At 48.0% G+C, this 23,019-nt stretch overlaps 1 protein-coding gene across 1 annotated transcript in view; it reads left to right on the top strand.

Annotated features, from left to right (window-relative positions):
• The window catches only part of ARHGEF40 (Rho guanine nucleotide exchange factor 40), a 68,882-nt gene extending 46,718 nt beyond the window's left edge, over positions 1 to 22,164 (top strand). The window contains exons 15-24 of the mRNA XM_033924211.1: positions 2,829 to 3,084; positions 11,508 to 11,594; positions 12,296 to 12,520; positions 13,603 to 13,773; positions 14,086 to 14,263; positions 15,952 to 16,053; positions 16,146 to 16,361; positions 16,503 to 16,639; positions 18,004 to 18,063; positions 19,419 to 22,164. Coding sequence (XP_033780102.1) covers positions 2,829 to 3,084; positions 11,508 to 11,594; positions 12,296 to 12,520; positions 13,603 to 13,773; positions 14,086 to 14,263; positions 15,952 to 16,053; positions 16,146 to 16,361; positions 16,503 to 16,639; positions 18,004 to 18,045 — 1,414 coding nt within the window. The 3' untranslated portion in view covers positions 18,046 to 18,063; positions 19,419 to 22,164. The remainder of the gene's footprint in view (positions 1 to 2,828; positions 3,085 to 11,507; positions 11,595 to 12,295; positions 12,521 to 13,602; positions 13,774 to 14,085; positions 14,264 to 15,951; positions 16,054 to 16,145; positions 16,362 to 16,502; positions 16,640 to 18,003; positions 18,064 to 19,418) is intronic.
• The last annotated feature ends 855 nt before the right edge of the window (positions 22,165 to 23,019 follow it).

Here is a 23,019-nt window from a genome sequence, read left to right as displayed (position 1 = left end):
TTACATTCTAAAAAAAAGTTGAAACATCATAGTTTTTAAAATTTTACAGAAAACTTGAAAAGAAATACATGATCATTTCTGAATGGGAAGATCATTCCATAGTGCAGTCAATAGGATGGAAATAGGTCGAGAAATTTTGCTGGTTGATTGAGAACCTTTGACAGAAGGAAAAGATAACTTATGTATATGAAGACATGGGACCCTTCTGATGCCACTGGTGCCTTGACTGTGCAGTTTGTTGATTACCATATATACCCGAACATAAACTAAGAAGTTGGGTCCCAAAAATGGGGGTCTCAGTTTATATTCGAGCCACTACCTGACCACTTGATACAGCTGTCCTGTTTCTGTTGAACTACAGGGGTGTCCTCCCCTCTGAGTCGCTATCCACAATACATGCACCTTCCCCAGCAGAGCCACTATCCACATACATGCCCAACACCCCCCTAGTCACTTACCCCCATATACCCATTGGTGCCGCCACCGCAGACTTGCTGACCTCCACACACCCCTCCCCAGAGCTGCTGACCTCCAAACCCTCTTGGATTGTGCTGCCACTGTTGAACCCGGATGGGCCTTGAGGGCCTGCTGGCTTCTGCCTTCTCTGAGAATCTCAAAGGAGGCGGGAGCAGGCAAACCTTAAGCATGCGCAGATGCTCAAGACTCCACCTGGTTCAACATACAGCGGATTGGCTGTGGCAGAACCTACGGGTATAAGGAGGTCAGCAGCTCTGGGGGAGTGCATGGAGGTTAGCGAATCTGCAGCGGCAGCAGCACCAATGGGTATTTGGAGGTAGGGTAGGGGCATGCTTAGTGGATACCAGTGACTCCCCCCCCCATAAGCATGATAGTGATCAGTAGCGTAGCGGAAGGGGGGATTTGCTCCAAGTGGTCCGACAACCGGCACCAGCATCAAGACCCTCTTCTGGGCAGCAGCAGCAGTGTTCCCAATTCAGTGCTCTTGGCGTTGGGCCTTCCTCTCTGCCAGGTCCTGCCTTTGCGGAAACAGGAAGTGAAAGGGACCCGGCAGAGAAGAAGACCCAACACGACAAGAGCAGTGAATTGTGATGGTTGCACTGCAGACTGGAGGGTGACAGAGAGAGAGAGGGGAGAGGAAGAGAAATGCTACACCTAACTCGGGAGAGAAAGATGGGAGGAAGCGAGAAGGGAGAGGAGACAAAAGAGAGATGCTAGACCATGGGGAAAGAAAAGATGGATTAAAAGGAAGGAAGGGAAGGAGATGCCAGACCAGGGAGCAAGGAGGGAGGGAAAGGAAAGAGAGGATCTACCAAAGCATAGAGGATGGAAGGGAAGAAAAGGAGAGAAGAAAGATGACAGGGCATGGATGGGGGGGGGGGGGAGAAGGAGACTGAGATGCTAAACCATCAGGAAGGGAGGGAGGGATGGAAAGGAGATGCCAGAGCATGGAAGGAGAGGAAGAGAGGAGAGAGATCACAGGGCATGGAGGAAGGGAAGCAGTTGCCAGACCATGGGGTGAGTTGGGGTGGGTGGGAAGGAAGGAAGGAAGGAAAGGAGAAGAGAGAGATACCAGAGCATGGGGTGGGAGTAGTGACATAGAAAAATGGAAGTAACAGAGAAAAAGGGTGGACACTGGATGGAATGAAGAGTGAAGAGAAGACGAGGAAAGCAGTAACCAGAGCTTACAATAGGTAGAGAAAATATGTTTTTGTTTTTGCTTTAGAAAAAAGTAATATTGTAGCTGCATTGATAGACATTTATAAATAGAAAATGGAAATAATGTAATCTTCTCATTGAACTAATTTTAATACATTTTTAACTAACTTTTGGAGATCAAAATCCCTTTCCTCAGGGGTTTTGCACTCATAAAAATATTTAATGTTAAAAAAATTGTGTTAAATGTCTGGTCTTTGTAGACTGGCTAACCAGGCTCACCCAAGTTTCTAATCTCAGTTTATATTCCTTTTTTCCTCCATTTTTTTTTTTTTGGGGGGGAGGGGGGAAGGTTCACCTCGGTTTATGTTTGGATTGGTATATATTCGAGAATATACGGTAATCCACTGCTGGGGTGAGTTATGATAAAACAGGGATGTGGGAGGGGGACTGGCCTGGGGAGCAGAGAGGAGCCCAAGAAGACAGGTGGATATGTTCCATGACTTATGGTTGCATCAATAGATATGGTCTATGACAATGGTTCTTAAAGTCCCAGCCAGTTGGGTTTTCAAGATATCCCTAATGAATATGCATGAGGCAGATTTGTATATAACAGAGGTGACAAGCATGCAGATCTGCCTCATGCATATTCATTAGGCATATCTTGAAAACCCAACTGGCCGGGGATCTCCCAGGACAGGTTTAAGAACCACTGGTCTATGATATAACTGTAGAGATCAACTTGATAATAGTAAGATTGAATGATATCAAGTATCAACATTGTCAGGGGTTAGGGGATTTACTAAAGTTTGTGTTTTTATTTTTGCATGGGAAAACAGGGTCAGTTTAAAAAACGGAGCTCGTTCTTAACCTGGGGACTGCCGGTATTTTATGATCAACTATTTTATCGATTTCCTACTTAACTGAGAGAGGCCTCTTAAATGTTACAGCTTAACTACCACAATGCACCTAAATGTGAGAGTGGGCTGGATTAAAAAATGAAAAATGATTAGGTATATTATGATCTCTTGCAAAGCCTTTGTTGGCATATAGTGTGGAAGTTCCTAACTATTTAGTGGATCTGTATCATTGACTAAATTCGTGGAATAATAAAAAGTTTAAATACAAAAGCAGATCAAGAAGCAAGCATTGCTCCTTTGTCTGTCTCTCATATTGCCTGTCTGCCACTCTCCTAGTAACCTGCAACGGCTGATGATGGAGACAATTAGCCAGGAGCGGGAGTATGTGGCCTGGTTGAATCACCTGCTGGAGACCCATCGCAAAGAACCAGAGACCTGGCGGGATGAAGCCCCCCAGGAGCAGCGGCTGGACTGGAGTGCCCTCTGGTGGAACCTGGAGAAGCTACAGGCCTTCCACACTGGCTACTTCCTAAAGGAGCTGGAGGGGTGCCTGAGCCACCCGCTGAGGGTCGCCACCTGCTTTCTACGCTATGTGAGTTGCTTGTGTCCAGGTGGTGACCATAGCTCAGAGAGATGCCAAATTTTAGATCCAGGCTAGAGATTTTTGAGACAGTCCTGGGTTTCTAACCATCCATCCTGGTGCATTATGTGACCTACAGCACTGATTTTAATGGACGGGATGAGGTACTACAAATCCCACACTGCTTTGGGATATAAGTTCAGAACCAGGACTGGACAAACAGTCTCCAGCCTGGAACAGGGTAACTAGGCTTCTCCCTGGACAGGGATCTTCCAGCCACACAAGTGGGTGACGTCCCCTTGACGGAGCCGACCCGGCAGTCTAAAAGCTGCAAAGCTCAAGAGCTTTGCACATGTGCCAGCCCTCCCCCTACAGGGTCCCACCCCGTACCTATATAAGCCCACCCCCAACTGGCAAAATCCAGTTTTTAAAGTTTTTAAAGTTTCCGCGATACAACCCGACTCGGTAGTCTGAACGGGTCCACCCGTTCTCTTATCGCTTCAACTTTTATTTACTTTTATTTACTTCTATTCCAGCTTAATTTCGATCTAATCAACAATTTTAAAGAAGACCTGGATTCGGGAGCTGCTCCACGCGCCTCCAGGGGGTCCGTTGCCTGTGTCCCCTCCACCGGAGGTTTCCCTGCGCTCCCTGCGCGAAGTTACACAGGTGCTCGATCAAAGTTCGAGCACCTCATCCAAAGGAAGCAAAACTCCCTAATGCGGCCTCCGCTCTCCCCTCCGCCTGTTTGCAAGGGGCATCGGAGCCGCAGGGACTGCCTTACACCCTACCGCGGCCTCCGCTCTCCCCTCCGCCTGTTTGCAAGGGGCATCGGAGCCGCAGGGACTGCCTTACACCCTACCGCGGCCTCCGCTCTCCCCTCCGCCTGTTTGCAAGGGGCATCGGAGCCGCGGGGGACTGCCTCCGACGGTGCCGAAGCTGGGAGTCACACACCAGCTCAGGCACCGACGTCTCCTGCGTGTGTCACGTCGAGCCCGATGACGTCACACGCAGGGACGCTTCCTATTGGCTCTCTTCCTTCCCCGCTGCCTATTGGCTCAGTGGCTGATCCCACTGACCAATCCCAGCAGGATCGCTCCTTCTTGGTCCCGCCCTCGGCACCGACTGCAGACAGCCATCGGCACCGAGCTAAAGAGCCTACAGCACAGCCTTCTGCCTCCCCAGACCGGCATGGGCTATCTGCTTCTGCCAACCACCCAAACTGCAGAGGAAATATACGCAGGTAAGTGAGGTGGCTCCCTGGTTATGCGGCTGCCTATGCTCTTAGGGGTTATGAGATCAAACCCTAGCCTGATTTCCTCCAGTTCCTCCTCCTCCTCGGGCTTCCTGCCTTGTCTGCTGCTACGGCTCCAGCCCAGGAGGTGCTTCCTCCCAAACTTTTCCAGCAGATCCAGCTCTTGCAACAGACTACCTCTTCTATTGCGGCGGAGCTGGAATCCTCCTATACTTCCTCCTTGCGCTCTCCCTTGCCTGATCCGCTGACGGACCCCCTGCTCTCTTCTCGGGCTCAGGTGGTCTTTCCATCTGAGCGAGATTGGGCATCACCCCCGGAAGACACCTCCTACCCACAAGCTGGCGTCTTCTTTACAATTGACCACACGGCCCAGCCGGACCCCCGGGAACAGAGACTTCAGGTCCTTAAGTGTCTTCTTCTCCCTAAAGATGTGGTCTCCTTGCCCCTTCATGCTACTCTAGCTGATTCTCGGACAGCAATCTGGAACAAGCCCTACTTGTCCCGGGTCACGACAGTTTGGAACTTAACTACATAGTCCAGGAAGTGATGGGGTTGGGCATCTCAACTCCCTCACCAATCTCTGGTGGTCCGTTCTGCCTTGCGGATATTCATATCCTACAAATACTTTGCACCAACTCAACTGGTCCGCGAGCTGTGCATCAAGGACCCCAGGGGTTAACGAGCTTACCAATACTCCATGCTGTCTGGGCGAATTACCATCCATCAGTCTTTCTACACCCAATGCCTCTATTCTACCATGGAGGGTATGAGAAACCTGGTTGAGACCTTCCCGGTGCCCACGCAGGAGGTTTTTATTGCCGTCCTCTCCAACTTCGAAGAATGCTCCAAGAACCGTATCCGAGCAGCCGACGATGCCTTTGATACCGCCATGCGGAGAACAGGCTACAGGTATTTCCACCCGCAGACTGGCATGGTTACAATGCTCTAAAATAGGGGTGGATATTCATGCGAAGGTGGCAAATGCTCCTTGTCTCGGCGACAACTTGTTTGGAGACAAGGTGAAGGATCTGATTGAAGGACTTAAAGAGGATTGCACCAAACTGGATGCTCTGGAGGAAGATACAGCACATCACTCAAAACAGCCATTCAAGAAGCAACTACCCTCTCAACGGCAGTTCAATCCCAGGAAGTCGGTTTCTTCTGCTAGATAGTTTACTCCACATACGCAAAAGCAGTTTCGGCCCTATCGGCAACAATACAAGCTCAACCTATGGGCCAGAAGCCCCAACCCTCCTTTTTGACAGCCCTCCTCTTCCAGCTGTTCCGGTGGGAGGTCGGTTGAAGCTTTTTCTTCAAGCCGGGCAAGATATAACCACGGACACCTGGGTCTTGCGCATCATCCAACATGGATACCGCCTTCGTTTCCTGACTCCTCCTCCATGGTGCACACCACTCAGTTCAACCTTCTCACCTGAGTCCGTGGCAAAAGGAGTTGGCTCGGTTGCTGGACATTCGAGCAGTAGAGCCGGTCCCCGAACACCAGTGGGGCCAGGGGTTCTATTCCCGTACTTCCTCATACCGAAGAAGTCGGGAGACGTCAGCCCGATTCTAGACCTGCGGAACCTAAACAAATTCATATTGAATGAGAAGTCCCGCATGCTCTCGATCTCAGCCATCGCTCCTCTGATCCAAGTAGATGTTTGGCTCACGTCCATAGGCCTTCAGGCTGCATGTCTCCATATTCCCATAACAGACAGTACCTCCGGTGTGTGTTTCAGAACAGGCACTACCAATACACTGTTCTCCCTTTTGGCCTATCGTCATCACCAAGGGTCTTTTCCAAATGTGTCATCACAGTCGTAGCACATCTACGCAAACAGGGCCTATCTATTTTCCCATACCGATACGACTGGCTTATTTCAGCTATGACTCCCTGCCTCACAAGCCAGGCGTTGAGCGCAACCATCAACCTCCTTCTACAGTTGGGGTTTTCTTCTCAATTTCCACAGTCTCATTTCCTCCCATCGCTATCTCAGCAATCCTTCGGGGCAATGTTTCACACTCAGCAAGCTATGGCTTTCCTTCCGGAGCTACGAGCACACGTCATCCAACAGCTAATGTCCCCCTGGTACTCTGGGCTCTGGGTCACAGCCAGGGCGGTTCTCATCTGGCTAGGATACATGGCGGCCACAGTACAAGTGCTGCAGTTTGCGCGCTTAAATATGAGACCAATCCAATGGTTTCTCAAGAACCATTGGAACCAGTTCCTTCAACCTCTTTTCCCGCCAATACAATTAACGTCCCAAGTGCTTCAGGCCTTGCAATGGTGGTTTCACGTGGATCCCCAATCTCACGGGATTCCGTTTCATCCGCCGCAGCCTACTGTCACAATCACGACGGACGCCTCCAAGAAAGGCTGGGGCGCCCATCTCGTCACTTGGTCCACGCAGGGCACCTGGTCCCCTGCATTGACTCGATCCAGCATCAACTTCCTGGAACTGCATGCCATTCATCTCGCTCTACAGGTGTTCCAGCGTCACTTACACAGTCAGGTCATACGAATCCGCACCGACAACCAAGTGGCCCGGTTCTATGTGAACAAACAGGGGGGGATGGGCTCCGCTCACCTGTCCAGAGAAGCAGTCTCCATTTGGAACCTCGCTCTCCAGCTCCACTCCACCCTGCAAGCTGTCTACATTCCTGGCACGGACAACCAGCTCGCAGACAGACTCAGCAGGTAACTCTGTCCTCACGAATGGTCACTTCAGAACACAGTTACGCGAAAAATTTTTGCAAAATGGGGCACTCCACACGTCGATCTATTTGCATCCCAGACGAACGCCACATGTCCCAGATTTTGCTCCAGGTACGGAGAAACAACCTGTCTGGCAGAAGACGTGTTCCTCCTCCACTGGTCTCAGCATCTCCTCTATGCGTTTCCTCCGATTCCTCTGATTGGTAAAGTCCTTCAAAAGGCCATCGCAGACAAGGCCTCCCTGATCCTCATCACACCGTATTGGCCACGACCAGCTGGGTTCCCCGTCCTCCTCAACCAGGCGTCTCAGACTCCTTGGATTCTCCCGCAGTTCCCGGATCTTCTCACGCAACACGAGGGGCAGCTGCTACATCCCAATCTGAAGTCTCTCAGATTGACAGCCTGGCTACTGCTCCCACGCTGACTGGGGATGCGGCCTTCCCTCCGGAGGTCCTACACACCCCTCTTGCCTCTAGAGCTCCTGCGACTCAACGCTCCTACGCCGCCAAGTGGTCACGTTTCCAGAGCTGGTGCTCCACCCGTCGGGTTCACCCCAGCACCTCCCCCTTGGCTCAGGTCCTCCGATACCTTACCTCTCTGCAGGTCTGCGGACTATCCTACAACTCCATTCGCCTACATCTGGTGGCCATCTCAGTGTACCATGATCCCGTAGACGCGATCTCTCTGGTACGCCATCCAGTGGTCAAGCGCTTCTTCAAAGAACTTCTTCGTCTTCATCCTCCCCTACGACCTCCTACACCGGTCTGGGATCTCAATCTTGTGCTGCAGGCTCTCATGGCTCCACCATTTGAACCTCTCTCAGTTACACCACTCAAATTTCTTACCTGGAAGACTCTATTCCTCGTTGCTATTACCTCGGCTCGCCGCATTGGAGAGCTACATGCCTTGGTATTTTATAGTCCCTATACACAATTTCTTCATGATAAAGTACTGTTAAGGACTCATCCTAAATTCCTGCCCAAGGTGGTATCAGCATTCCATTTGAACCAATCCATTGTGCTGCCTACTTTTCATCCACCACCTCACCCTTCGCCGGAGGCCGAACGACTCCACACGCTGGACTGTGCCAGAGCTCTCCGCATCTATTTGGAATGAACTGCGACTCCTCAGCGCCCGTCTCAGTTGTTCCTCTCCATACGCCCATCTTCCTCTCCTAGACCTGTTACGAAGCTGACATTGTCCTCTTGGATTACACAGCTCATTGCGTGCTGTTACGCATCTACCTCCAGTCCTGCTCTTCTGGAGATCCCTCCGCATGTCACGGCTCATGACCTCCGAGCTATGGCTACCACCTGGGCTAACCTTCGCCTCGCTCCTCTCCAAGAGATCTGTCGAGCGGCTACCTGGTCCAGGATTCATACCTTTGCCAAACACTACTGCCTTGATGTGGAATCCGGCGCAGATGCATCACTGGGTTCTACTGTCCTGCAAGCGGCTATATGAGGCGTCAACCTCCCTCCTCCTCTCCATCTCAGGTAACAGAGCTTATTATTATTATAATAGCATGATTATATTCTGTTACCTTCAGCTCGGGAGGCACCCACTTGTGTGGCTGGAAGATCCCTGTCCAGGGAGAAATAGAAGTTGCTTACCTGTAACGGTAGTTCTCCTTGGACAGATGGATCTTACAGCCACACAATCCCGCCCAGCCTCCCCTATTGTTGCCGCCAGCTTTATACCTAACTGGATTTTGCCAGTTGGGGGTGGGCTTATATAGGTACGGGGTGGGACCCTGTAGGGGGAGGGCTGGCACATGTGCAAAGCTCTTGAGCTTTGCAGCTTTTAGACTGCCGGGTCGGCTCCGTCAAGGGGACGTCACCCACTTGTGTGGCTGTAAGATCCATCTGTCCAAGGAGAACTACCGTTACAGGTAAGCAACTTCTATATCTCTGCTAAATGCTCTATCATACAGAGATGGATGGAGCCACTCAGGAAGTGACATGTTTTCTAGATACAGGAAGGGGGAGGGTAGGACTGGCTCACTTTATGCCTTTTGCTAAAGAGCCATTCCAAATTCAGCCTAACAAGTTGATCCACCTCAGGTTTTCCCACTGGACTCTAGAAGGGTGGAAGAAGTGCAGGCATCACACATAGGGTTACCAGACATCCGGATTTATCCGGACATGTCCTCTTTTTAGAGGGCATATCTGGGCATCTGGATGGCTTTTCAAAACCCAGCACTTTGTCTGGGTTTTGAAAAGCTTCTTCTTTGGGACCACGTTGGGAGGGCATCCGCACGTGACGTGGGCATGACTGGGCAGGGCTGGGGGGAACTAGGTGTGCCGGGGCAGGGCTATAGGTCCAGATTTTAGTCAACTAAAATCTGGTAACCCTAATCACACACCACTGACACACTAAAGCAGGAATACAGCACAGATAACTGAAAAGCAGGTCTTTATCAGAGCGTGATGAAGACAGCATGGACGACAAAAGAGTGGTACTTAGAGAAGGAAAGTATTTTTTAAAGACATTTGTATGCATTTAAAACACTAAATTGGGTTGAAAAGAAAGAAGATGCAATATATGGTCAGGGCAACGTGCTTAGGAATGGATCAACATACCGAGGGTCATGGGTTCAGCGGTAGTACTGTTACCTAGGTCTCGATGCTCTAAGGTCCACATTAAAATCCTGTGGGTGGCTGTAGTGGCAGTAAAATTTCCGATTTCAAAACAGCAAGCGATGCTCAAAGAACTTCACATGCAAACGAGGTTCGCGGAGGTCCATTCGATCGGTCGTTGGAGAAAACGGAATAATAGTTCACGGAAAGAGGCAAAAACGTGCGCATGCGCCAGGAAATGCTACGTCGTAGGCACGCATGAGCATGAATCATAGATTGCACCGTATCGTAGGTGCACGTGATAAGTGTCCTTCATAGAAACATAGAAAGATGACGGCAGAAAAGGGCTAAAGCCCATCAAGTCTGCCCACTCTACTGACCGCCCCCCCCATTAGGTCTGGGTGCTAATGTCCTAGTTCCTTATCTCGACCCTCGTAAGGATCCCACGTGGATGTCCCATTTATTCTTAAAGTCAAGCACGCTGGTGGCCTTGATCACCTGTACTGGAAGCTTGTCACCATTAAATTTCCCTTCTCTGAGTTTGAGTGGGTGTCCCCTTGTGACCGAGGGTCCTCTGGGAAAGAAGATGTCGTCTTCCCCTTCGACACGTCCTGTGATGTATTTAAATGTCTCAATCATGTCCCCCCTTTCCCTGCATTCCTCTAGAGTGTAGAGCTGCAATTTGTTTAGTCTTTCTTCATACGAGAGACCTTTGAGCCCCGAGATCATCCTAGTGGCCATCCACTGAACCGACTCAACTCTAAGCATGTCTTTACGGTAATGTGGCCTCCAGAATTGCACACAGTATTCCAGATGAGGTCTCACCATGGTTCTGTACAGTGGCATTATGACTTCAGGTTTGCGGCTGACTAAGCTTCTATTGATACATCCCATCATTTGCCTTGCCTTGGATGAGGCCTTCTCTACTTGTTTGGCAGCCTTCATGTCTGCACTGATGATTACTCCCAAGTCTCGTTCTTCTGAAGTCGTAGCTAGTGTTTCTCCATTTAAGGTGTAAGTTCTGCATGGATTACCGCTGCCGAGATGCATGACCTTACATTTCGATCCCATTGGAGGGAGGGAGAGGAAGGGGCGGAGAACTACCTGAAAGCAAGCCATTCAAATGTGAAAATACACTATATGGATGCTTTTTTCGACACTGCTTCATCGGGACGTGGTGCCCTTACCCCGTATTTTTAGTTTTTGAACTTTTAACAAACGCACATGCGACGCACCTTTGACACACGCGCATGAGATGTGCTTCTAACACACTTGTATCAACGCTACTGGCACCTCCAGACCTGCTGTTAAATTCAGAGCGTCAAAGGTCAGTGCTTCATTTTGTGCATCATCAGGCAATATAAGTGCTACATAGCACAAAAAAACCCGCAATTAGTCAATTTCTGCATTGGTAGCTGAAGTACTTTGATGCTAAACCGGTTAGATCAGGTTTAGCGTTGATCGTTAAAGGCACGGTAAGCTTAGAGCATCGGGTACGCTTACCAGACATCCGGATTTCCCCGGCACTTTGTCCAGGTTATGAAAAGCTTCTGGTAATGAGTGATGTTGGGACAGCATTCACGCATGCGCAGATGTAACGTGGTGAAGTCACGCACCCTCACGTGACATCATTGCGTCACACCAGCGCATGTGCGAATGCTGTCCGAAGTCGCTCGTTGCTCCTGCAGGTCGAGGGAGGTAGGCTGGGGTGGAACAGGGCGTGGCCAGAATGGGACGGGCCTGGGGGAGGGGCCACGGGTCTGGATTTTCCATTTGGGAAAATCTTGAAACCCTAACATCGAGGCCTTGATGAGGCAGAAGATAGGGGAAAGGTTATCAGTGCTTTAGTGACAGCTGTGACAGTTAGCTACATTTCTCATTGCAGGCAGATCAAGTCAGTCTCTATGCATTGTATGTGAAGAACAGGCGAAAGGTGGAGCCCATCCTCTCGATACCTGGGGTTTTCTTCAAGGTAAAGCAAATTTCTCCCACTCCCTCCTTTCTTTTCTCTTCCTCCTTTCCCAGAAGAGGATAGAACGTATCTCCAAGGGACATACTGGACTATGATGTTCTAACAGTGGGGCATGAAAGGGCTCCATGTTATGGTGTCCTGATGTTGTTCTTATGGCAATGGGTCACTAAGTGGGCATGTGTGGTCTTTCCATCCTTCCACCCCCCACCCTCAGGGCCAACATGAAATGGTGGGGATCCTTAAGCCCCACCAGCTGCAAGGATCCTCCAGTGCCAAGAACTCCCTGACCCACTTGCCCAGTCGGTGGCAAGAACTCCTCCCTCTCACACTTGTTTCAGTCAGTGGTTCTTTCCATATGCTGTCACTGCCCGGCCCTCCCTGCGCATGCTCAGTCTTCGCACCTGCTTCAAACTGAGCATTTGTGGCAGGGGAGGCCAGTGCTTACAGTGTGTTGTGAGCTAGAGTAAGTGTGAGAGAGAGAAGTTTTTGCCGCTGGAGGACCTTTGCGGCTGGTTGAGCTTGAGGACCCCCACCAGCCATAACAAGGGCTCAAGAATTTTGGGTTGGCTTGAGCCTAAAGTGGATGGGCCCAGGCCCACCCATGGCTATGCCACTTGTCTGTCCCAGTAACCTCGCACTGCTCCCCCCCCCTCATCACACTCATGGGGGTTAATCATCTAGCCTCTACCATTTCCTTCCAGAGCCGGCAAGAGGAACTGAAAGATAGCATAGGGCTCAGCCAGCACCTGCAGAGACCTCTGGAGCAGCTGGACCAGTACCAGCACTTTCTGGAGGAGATGGCCAGAGAGTGCGAGCCGGAGCTGGTGCAGGAATACCAGTGCCTCCGTGCAGCACAGGAGCTGGTGACCTCTCAGGTTCATCATGGAAGGAACCTTGCTGCTGTGGATGCAATCCGTGGCTTTGAGGTGAGTGGGATGGGCACAAATGCAGTCTTAAGATCTTGAGATGTCCACATTATGTTCACACTTTATCATGTCATCCATTCTACTGCCTCCAATTTCAGCTAATCATGTACTTCAGTGGCTTGGCATTCGAAAGCCTTTGGCCTTAGTTAATACCAACAGACCCCTCCATCTTTCCCACTTGTCCTACTCTCTGGTTCTGTTCTATTTTGGATAGATGACTGGATATATTCTCATACTAAAACCAACTCCTTCTTTCTCTCTTGGTCTTTGATTCAACGTCTCAACTTTTTTTCTTCTACTGTCTTCCACACCTGTCCCAAGCATGCTACATTCCATAAGACCTCTACTAGTAGGCCATTGTAGGCCCTGTCGCCTTCCTCTTCAGGTCTTATAAATCCCATCTGTAAACCAGCCCCTAAGCCCTCTGCCATGTCTTATCACCAAACAGCTACCAAATCTAATGGCCATTTGACGCTCATTCATATTAGAGTTATACTCTATGCAGGTTTCCCCAGCCTTCATGGAAGTTTGTTTCAGCTTCTGTTGACTGCTCTTTGGTCCCCTAATGTATGACAGAACTGCTGGTAAGTGATTTATTGATTTATTTACTTGCTATATCACATTTTCAAGAACTCCAAAAATTAAAAAAGGAACAATCATCCAGTCATCACATGCACATATATCTACCACTCCCTTAGTAAAAATGTTTTCTCGTGTTTCCTCTGAACTGCTTTGGATCATGGCTCTTTGCCCTGGAGTTTCCTTCGGAAAATTTCACCTTCCTATAATTTATTGGACTCTTTCCCCCAGCCAGCTGGAACTTTCTGTTTTCTAGCATTCCAAGACCTTCGTTCGATGCCAGTCATGTTTCTGTTCCTCAACATTCCAAGATGTTTTCCTTCAGCCAGTTTGACCTTTCCATTTCTCTACATTCCATGAGCCTCTTTGTTCTGTCAATCAGATTTTTTTAAAATGTTCTAGAATGTTCCATGGCCTTTTGTGGAGGATCTTCATAGAACTAAAATTCTGGTAGGCCCTAAGAAATGGTAATCCTTACCCATGCTGGTTGTGTCATTGGACAGGTGGACCTGAAGGAACAGGGTCAGCTACTTCTGAGGGATGAGTTCACTATCTTCTCTGGGAGGAAGAGAGCCCAGAGGCAAGTCTTCCTGTTCCAGAACCTTCTACTGCTCAGCAAACTGAAAATCACTGATAGTGGACAAGAGACCTATGGCTACAAACAGTCCTTTAAGGTGAGATGATAGGGAGGCTGTGAAGAAAAGTTGCATAGAAACAAAGGGCCAGAAAGTCCTACATGGATGAAGAATCTCTGGTATCTGAGAGATGGAAACAGAAGGGAGCTATGGTCCATTACTTCCCCTTTCCTTCTTGTCACTCTTAACACCTGCACTCCCTTTAGAGACATGTCCCATGCCCAACCCAATGTGGAAACAGGCCCAATGTACCCCTGATCAGGGCAGGAGTTATCACTCTAACAACCAACAGCTCCCCTTCCTTCCACTGTCTTCCCCTCACATTTTATTTCTTTACATTTCCCACAACAGACGGCAGACATGGGCCTGACGGAGGACATTGGGGACAGTGGACTGCGCTTTGAGGTGTGGTTTCGGCGCAAGAAGTCACGGGAAGCGTACGTCTTCCAAGCTGGCAGCACAGAAGTGAAACAGAGGTGGACAAGCGTGATTGCACAGCTCCTGTGGACACAGGCCTCACAAAATAAAGGTAATCTTGTTTCCCTTTCACTATTTCTATTTTTATTTCTGACTGTCTTCACTTTCTCTTTATTCCTCTCTATCTTTCGCTTTCACTCCTTTTCTTGCTCCTTTTTTTGTAAATGTATTTTGCACTCTTTTATTCTACTATTCCTTCCACCACTTCTCTTGTTCTCTGCATCTGTCTAACCACTTACCTGCCCTCTTTTGCTTTGTATGTCTCTTCCCCATTCTTTTTTCTTCTGTTCCTATTTATCTCTTTCTTTCTCAATCTCTGTAATAATCAGAAAATGTTTCTCTAAGACAATGAGACCTCACAGATGGAGATTCTTCATGGATGATGGGATCAGTGGCTTAGTAAGAGGGGGTGGGGGCGTAGCACCCCTCCTCCTCTCCGACCCCTCCCCTCGCTCCTCTCCTCTCCTTACCACGCACCCCTTGCCTTCCCCTGTACCTTTTTTATAGCCCTGGCTCAAGATTCCTGCCTGCATCGGCATCGGCGCTCTCTATGATGTCATTTCCGGGACCCGCACCTAGGAAGTGATGTCAAAAGGAGAGCCGACACCAATGTGGGCATGCAGCTGCTCACACCGGAGAAGTTAAAAAGGGAAGGGGGCGCACGCTTGGCAGAGGGGCATGGAAGAGAGCAAGGGAGGGGTGCCACCGCCCTGGACACCACTCACCCTTACTACGCCACTGGATGGGACCTCACCAATGAAGGTTTACCTTGGAGAATGAGCACTTACAGATGGAGAACTTCTTTTCAAATGATGGGACCTTACAGATAGAGATTCCTGTCAGAGAATGAGAGCTTACAAATGGGGGTTTCTCTTAGATAATAGAACCTCACAGATGGGTGTCATTACATCAGGGGCATCCATTGGCTTCCTGATCCTTATGTGTGCATGTTGCTTAAATTTTGTAGCTTGTTAAAGTATGATTCATAGTCATCAAATATTTCTGAAACTGTCTGATGTTATTGATGTTATTGTCTGAAACTGTGATGTTATATATATCCACCAAAACAGTTCAGCGATTCTTCAAAAATAATGTGTTCTGGCTAATGAAGAAAAAAAATTGCAAAAGCTCTCAAGTGAGCTGCATCCCAAAGTCAGGTGGCCCCGTTTGGCCTATGATCTGCACATTGGATAGAAACATGAAGGCAGATAAAGGCCAAATGGCCTATCCAGTCGGTCCATCGACAGCATCCACTATCTCCTCCTCTCAGTATTGGCTTAGGCTCTTTAAATTGTGAGGTCATAGAGCTTTATAGTTATAGAAACATGAAGACAGATAAAGGCCAAATATCCCATCTAGTCTGCCCATCCACTATCTCCTCCTCTCCCTAACTTACAAAGACATTTTAGAAGGTTCAACTCAGACTTGGAACCTTCACGGTGGAGGCTCCATTTGCCTGATTCTCAAGCTGTTGACTTAGGAAGGTGGTCATGGCAAAATATTACTTTTCATGCATAATTTTCTGTTGGGAGACTCTGCTTGATAGGGTTTTATGTAAAAAGAAATCCACTCTTTCACTTGTTAAAGGCTGGTGATGCCTGTAGTTGGTCAAGGGCAGATTCGCTGTTTATGACTGATTATTTTAACTATTGTGTGTTACATCTTTCCCTCTTTTTTTTCTCCTCTTTATCTTCCCCTACTGCTGTCTGTTCTTGTTTGTCTCTGACTCTCAATCTGCAGATTCCCAGCAGATGGCTGTTGGCAACAAATCCTTCCTGGACCTCAGGGCCAGCTTTGGGGCCATTAGTGAACGTGCAATCAGTGCTCTCTTGACAGGGAAAGGTAAGACACCATCCTCTCACCTCCACTACCATCTATGGCTGGATTTCAACTTCTCCTTCCTAAAACCTCACCTCCTTTCTGTCTCTCTGCAGGAGCTCGCACCAGAGCCTCTGTGGCAGTCTCAGCCTTTGATCACAGTGGTCCCTTTTGTGAGCGCACCCCTCCCCCCTGCTCTGCCTCAATGCTGGGACCTCTGAATCTGCAGCTCTCTGGAAGCCCAGTCTCAGGCAGACTTGGCTCACCCGGCGCCTCCTCACTGCCAGGGAGAATTGAGGAGGAGGAGAGCTGGGATCCTGAGATGTCTCTGGGTGAGGAATGGGCAGTGCAGGGAACTCTCACTTTCCAGAATGTCTCATGTCTCACAGTCTAACTCATTCCCAGCATCTCATTCTTGACTTTCAGAATGTTTGTCACTCGCAATCTTTTGAGATATTTCATTCCTATTACAGGAAGGTTCGACTGTGGAGAGTCCAGGGAGAGCCAGCAAGACCGCTCGCAGAACAGCAGAGAGACTGGAGAGGGAATGAAAGGGTCTCATAGCCGCTCTCTCTCTGTCCCAGGAGGTATCACTCAACAACAGGGTCTGGTAAGAGAAGAATCTGTGCCATTCTCAGCCATTTATATACCCTGTGCAGGGGTAAGTTCCTTCTGAAAAAAAATGCCCTGCATGGGAAAAATGAATATGTGTTTGAGTGTTCGTGTTCGAGTCCTAGCGACTTGATGAATTGCAGATCTAAAAAGAAATCGGTTTTGTGCTAGTCCGGAAAGGTCCTTCAGTGTCATCCCCATGGTTGTTTTCAGCGTGTCCAGCCATCTGATTGCAAGTCGCCTTCTTTGCCTGGTTCCTTTGATCTTCCCGAACGTAATGTCCTTCTCCGGTGATCCCTCTCTTCTGAGGAAAGCACACTGTATGCCGAAACATGGACCTTCTTGGGTCCTTTTCACATCAGCTATTATTTTTGTTGATCTCATGCATATATTCATAGCTGCAATCAAGCTTTTTGACAATAAAAGTTATCTGGATGTAGAGTTTTACTTATCCCACTTATTTTTGTCTACTTACTACTACTACTACTATTTATTATTTCTAAAGTGCTGAAAGGGGTACGCAGCGCTGTACATTTTAACATACAATAGACGGTCCCATCTCAGAAGAGCTTACAATCTAATTTAGACAGGACATTTTGGAGTTGGGGAGATTATGGTAGAGGAAATAATGGCAGAAAAAGACTATAAGGCCTATCTAGTCTGCTTATCCATGCCGTCTACTATCCCCTTCTCTCCTTTAGAGGTCCATCGTTCTTGTCCCAAGCTTTCTTGAATTCAGATACACTTTTATTCCATAATACAAATAATAGTGGGCAAACGCAAGAGGGTGTGAATTGGGGAGGCCCCTAGACGGGGCATGGGTGTGTCAAACATTTGCACACATAGGTTATGGCATAAGTGAGAGAAGTATCACGCTACCATTCTACAGCAGAATCTGGGTGTTCAGATGCCATTTTAGAACTTGCGCTCACCATCCTGCATTTTGGTGCCTAAATCTTGGTGCACTTCATAGAACTGATGTCAGTGAATACGAAACCAATTGGCCTGACACCCACGGAACCGAGCTACAACCCCTGTGGAAGAAGAGAGGAAGTAATGAGGGAGGGGCTTAACCATGACCAAAGTGGGGAGGAGCTTTCTGAAAGCTGTGATACGCTGGATTAGATGTAGGGTGTTCCCTCTTCCCCTTCTTATGTTTGCTGCTGGCTCCCCTGAGTTGTGATATCGAAAAGTAAATGAGGACCCCCCAGGTTCGGCCCAGTCACAAGTTAGAACACAGCTCATAGGAAGTGAGCAGCAAACACAAGAACGGTGGGCAGGGAGGCACCACCTCCACCCATCCCGTGCTACCAAATCTTTCGGGATTTATTCAGAAGACGTCTGTGTTTTTCTTGGTTTCAGATTCAAGAGCCGGTGATGTCCAACCCTTCCACCTCAGTCTGAGCCCTTCAGCCCCAAAAGGTAACTAAGGCCATCTGCGATCACTGTCTCTTCTTTACTCCATTCCTATACCCTTGAACATCATTTAGAAAGGCATGTCAGAAAACAAAGTTATGCTTACAATTACTTCATTGGCTTTTTATTTAATTAACTTTTTCACTGTTTTACAGATGGTCCTTTCATTTTTCTCATATGTCTCTGTCTATCTAACTCAGAGGTGAAAGTCGGTCCTCAATGGCCGCAATCCAGTTGGGTTTTCAGGATTTCCCCAATGAATATGCATAAGATCTAAACAATGAAAGCACTGCATGCAAATAGGTCTCATGCATATTCATTGGGGAAATCCTGAAAACCCGATTGGATTGTGACCCTCAAGGACCAACTTTGACACCCCTGATCTCTGAGATGGTAAGAGCATAACTAAACAGACAAGCTATCCATTTAAAGTGTTATGGATTTTCCGTGGGGCTGCGTGCTCAAGTGTGAAGGGGAAAAATAGCTAAACATATTCCTATTACTGCATTCAGACTTGAACACAAAGGTCCTGATTCTAAAAAACAGCGTCCCAATTGTAGGGAGCGGTAGGTGTTCTACTGCCTTTTAAGAGACCAATTGGGATGCACGTTAAAAATAAAAAAAATCAATGGGTTGAAGGATGCATACAATGTAGGCATCATTCGCGTCTGTATGGATACATCTAGGCATACCTATGGACACCGAAGGCCGGCGTAGGTGTGGTTTACGCTGGAAGTGGCCCTTAGGCGTGCCTAGGCACTTCTCATAGGCATGACTCAGATGCCTTAAATATAGGCCTATAAAATCCTGTAGAAGAAAATAGATGTGATTCTGGACGAAGCGCCTACTGGTGATTGACACGTCTTGCAGACGCCTACCATGACAAGCGCCATTTCCAAAATCAGGTCTCCTAGTTTTCTGCTGCTAGGTTAGCTTCCTAACCCCACCCCCACCCCCACCCCCTTTTACAGAGGCACAGTAGCAGCTGCCATGAGGCAAATGCTCCAATGCCCAATGAATCCCTATAGGCGTCGGAGCGATTACAATGGGCCGCCGCAATAATCACCTTTGTAAAGGGGGGCCTAAATGTGTGTCCTCTTCTCAGCCAGATTTAGGAACATAACTTCTCAGCTGAAAATTCTTCTTCATTTAGGCACTTAAAAGTTGTGCTCCTAAACGTGGGCCTGCCATTCTTTGCTAGATTTATGTGCCTAATTCTTAAGCCTGGTTCTTAAAATCAGTACTGAAACATTCATGCTTGCCACTAGTGGTTCTGGGGAACTGTATCTAGCAGTGAATTTTTAAGGGCGAGAGTTTATTGGATACACTGCTCATTCCTGCTCATTTGTTCTGTATTTCAGATTATAAAGGGTCAAACCAGGACCCCCCCCCACAAAGACAGAGATTCCTCCATGAAGACAGAAGTCAAACCAGATTGTATCAGTTCGATGGACATACAGACACAATATGAAACCAGTACTGTACTGATTATTAGCCAAGCAGCATGGGATCGCTTCCTTCTCCAGGAGATGTATTTTCTTCTCATCATAAGGATCCCTGAATTGATTCTGAGGGTTTATACTGGAGAAATCTCTTAACTGTTACCTGAAAACATCACGCTTTATCACCAGATATCATACTCCTTCCAGTTTCTCCCAGGCCATCACTGGTGTCCCCACCCCCACCCCCCAACTATGGAATGTTTCACAACTCCATCATATGTCCTTGGAAGATCAAGTTGTCTCTCCTTTCTTCAAGAGATTCCAGTTCCATTGGTGGCCAGGAATGAGGCGAGAAGACCTCTTGTACTTCAGGTAGATACTCTGAGGTTATATGAATGACTCTGCTAAGCAATCCCCGAATATTCTAATACATTCTCACTGTTGCCAACCCAATATTCTCTTTCCACAGCCCCCATGCAGTATTCCCCCAACTAAAATTTCCTTGCTACTGTTCCACAGCCCTTAATCAGGAGCCCCCGTTACACCTCTTACTGCACCCAACCAATATCCGTCTACTGCTATTCAATGATCCTCAACCAAGAATCCTCTGCCACCGTATTATTGCTCTCAAACCAATAGTCTGCTGCTAACTTTCTACTGCCTCCAACCCAACAGACCCTCCTACTGCCCTCTGATACCCTCCTACTGCCCTCAAGAGAATCTCATTGCTTTTATGGTAGATTTCAATCAATCCAGACCTCAGAAGAAGGGTGTCTCACAGTTGAGTGGCATTTGGAACATCTCTTTGCATAGAAATTAAAGACTTTGAAGGAACAACAGTTCTTCTGGCTCAAAGGCAGCTATTCCACAACTGGACAAGAAAAATTGACCCCCTACTGGTGAAACAGTAAAAGCTTTATCATATTAATCATTGTTCTCATGTGATATCATAGAGGGAGCTTCATGATGTGTCATGGAGCCCCGGATTACGTTTTGCTTTGCAAGGCTTCTAATGACTATAACCAATCTGAAAAAAACTATATTATTGGCAAGCTGTGATGTTTTTTTATTGGGCCAACAGAACAATAATCTTTCTAGACTTTAGAACAGTGTCCTGCAAACTTTCTCGAGCTGCGGCACACTGAACATGGTGACTGCGGCTCGAGGCATCCAGAAGTGTGTGGACATCGCTGTGATGATGTCATGCACATGTGTGATGTCATCACGTCGACTCCAGACATGCCCTGAGACGCCAGGAGGGTGCTAGCAGGGAAGAGGGCTGGAGAGAAGGAGAGGCGCTGGTGCCGTCTGATTGCCTACTGGACGCGCCTCTCACTGCGAGAGGCACATCCTGTAGGTAGTCAGCTGGCACTGGCATCTGTACTCCTCCCTAGTGTGCCACGGCACACCTGAAATCTCAGGAGGCACACTAGTTTGCGGTACACTGCCTTAGAACATAAGCCCTCTTTGACAAAGAAATAACAACTCTACCAGACTGTAAGACAACTTGAACTTGAATTTGGAAAGATGATTAATTAAATCTAAAATCCAAATTGTAGGTGATAGTACTTCTGAAGACTGAATGGGATGATTCAACATGGATGTTTCATTGTGGGACGTTTCAGCGTGGCTGCGATGAAATGGCTGTGATGAATCGTCCCATTACTGGGAGGCTGGGCTTCAGGCTGCACTTTCAAGCCCCAGCCCCCTCCCCTGTACCTGCAACGGGCAGCTGAAAGCTCCGGCCAGGCCTTCCCACCAGCCACCGCCACCCGTTTGTATCTGCGACAAGCAGCTGAAGGACACAATGCAGCAGCTTCAGTGGCAGCTTCTCCACCACTGCCCACTTCCTAGCCTCACCCCATGGCCTGCTGCTCCAAGGCCGACTCTCACACAGGTCATTAGAGGACTTGCTTGGAGGTCTAATTCTGGGGCGTTGGGGGGGCATCATGGTACAAATTTTGAGGGTCTGGGGGTATTGCCCCCCCCCAAACATTGAATTGGATAAATTGTGGCTAGTTCATCACACTGAAACGACAGCAATGACTTGTCTTAGACCCTCTGATGAACTGTGAGATTGGTGCTGTAGTCTGGAAATCTCAAATACAATGTTATCTTTGGACTATTTTTCTGTTGGTCCAATTAAAGCTATCGGAGTCTACAAAGAATCCTTTTTTGGAAGATATGACCCAATGTAATAACAGGTTTTCCCCATTTTATATCAATGGGGAAAATGCTAAATACATTCAGAAGTCAATGAAAAGGTGAGACCACCACATTTTTTTTAGTTTTCCAACCAAGATATATATCTATCCATCTAAGCCAGGACAGTGGACTGCCTCATCTGTGAGGGCATCATGGGAAATCCTGGAGCATCATGGAAAATGCAGTTCCCAAGAACCAATAGAGAGTTCTTAGCATCCTATTCCTTAACCCAAATTGTGCTATATCTGTCCTCTACCTGCAGGGGGTTATGTGTGAAGGGGATTCTTTCTATGTGTCTCTCAGAACTGGAATATTCCAGCAGGGCGCATGGATATAAAGGGAAATAATAAAATATTAGCATTTCTTATTGTAAAAAAATGTAAAACTATAGGAAGGTGGGAAAAATAAATCATGTGCCTTCAACCATAAAAGTGCTTAAATAATAAACAGATATATAACAGTCCCTGGCTAGAGACCCATTTCTCAATAATTGTCCACCTTATCATTAGGCGGAGGGTTCCCAACATTTTGAATCCTCAGCTCTGACTCTCTGGCCCTGATTCTATAAGTAATGCCTAGCCTATTTCTACGTGGAAGTTAATTTTATTTTTAATTGGTGTAATAATTGAAAATGCCATTAAAAGCCAATTATAAAAAATATTTTTATAACAATTAAGTTCCTCACGAAAATTGATGTAGCATCTACCGACGCCTACCCACGTCTACTCAAAAAGTAAGCATGATTAGGGATGGAGTTTGGGCATGGAATGACCTAGGTACCGGTAAATTAGGCCAGGAAAACCCTGGCCTAATATAACGATTTCATGAAAATACTCCACAAGTTATAGAACCAATATATATCTAAAAAACACAATATGCTGTGTAATAGTAATAAATATTCATTAATCTAAGTGAAGTGCTCAGTCACCAACCGATCCGTGCATAAAGTACCGTTAAAAGTACAAGCGCCGGTTGTACAACAGGGACCATCGTAGCACTCACAGTCCCTAAACCTTCCTTATCTAATATAATAAAACACTAGGCCGCGCATGCGCACTTCCTATGTGTGCGCCGGTTTTCCGTGAGCTGTAGCGACACATAGGAAGTGCGCATGCGCGGCTTGCGATCTGTCCTGCTCCCTCTTCAAAGACGCAGCGGTCGCCGCCTCTCCGCTCTCTCTCTTCCTCCCCCCCCGAGCCGGATTTCGACTGCCCTTACGGGATTTAAGTTGGGCACTGCTTCTCCTGCGGCGCGGCGGCCCGAGTCAAATGTCGGCCGCGGCGACTGCTGGCCGCGGCGGCTGTCGGTGGCTGCA

Source organism: Geotrypetes seraphini, chromosome 16, assembly GCF_902459505.1.
Source record: "Geotrypetes seraphini chromosome 16, aGeoSer1.1, whole genome shotgun sequence".
In the NCBI taxonomy this organism is placed as follows: Eukaryota; Metazoa; Chordata; class Amphibia; order Gymnophiona; family Dermophiidae; genus Geotrypetes; species Geotrypetes seraphini.
The sequence above is the reverse complement of the archived record's forward strand: the minus strand, read 5'-3'. Positions and strand labels throughout refer to the sequence as shown.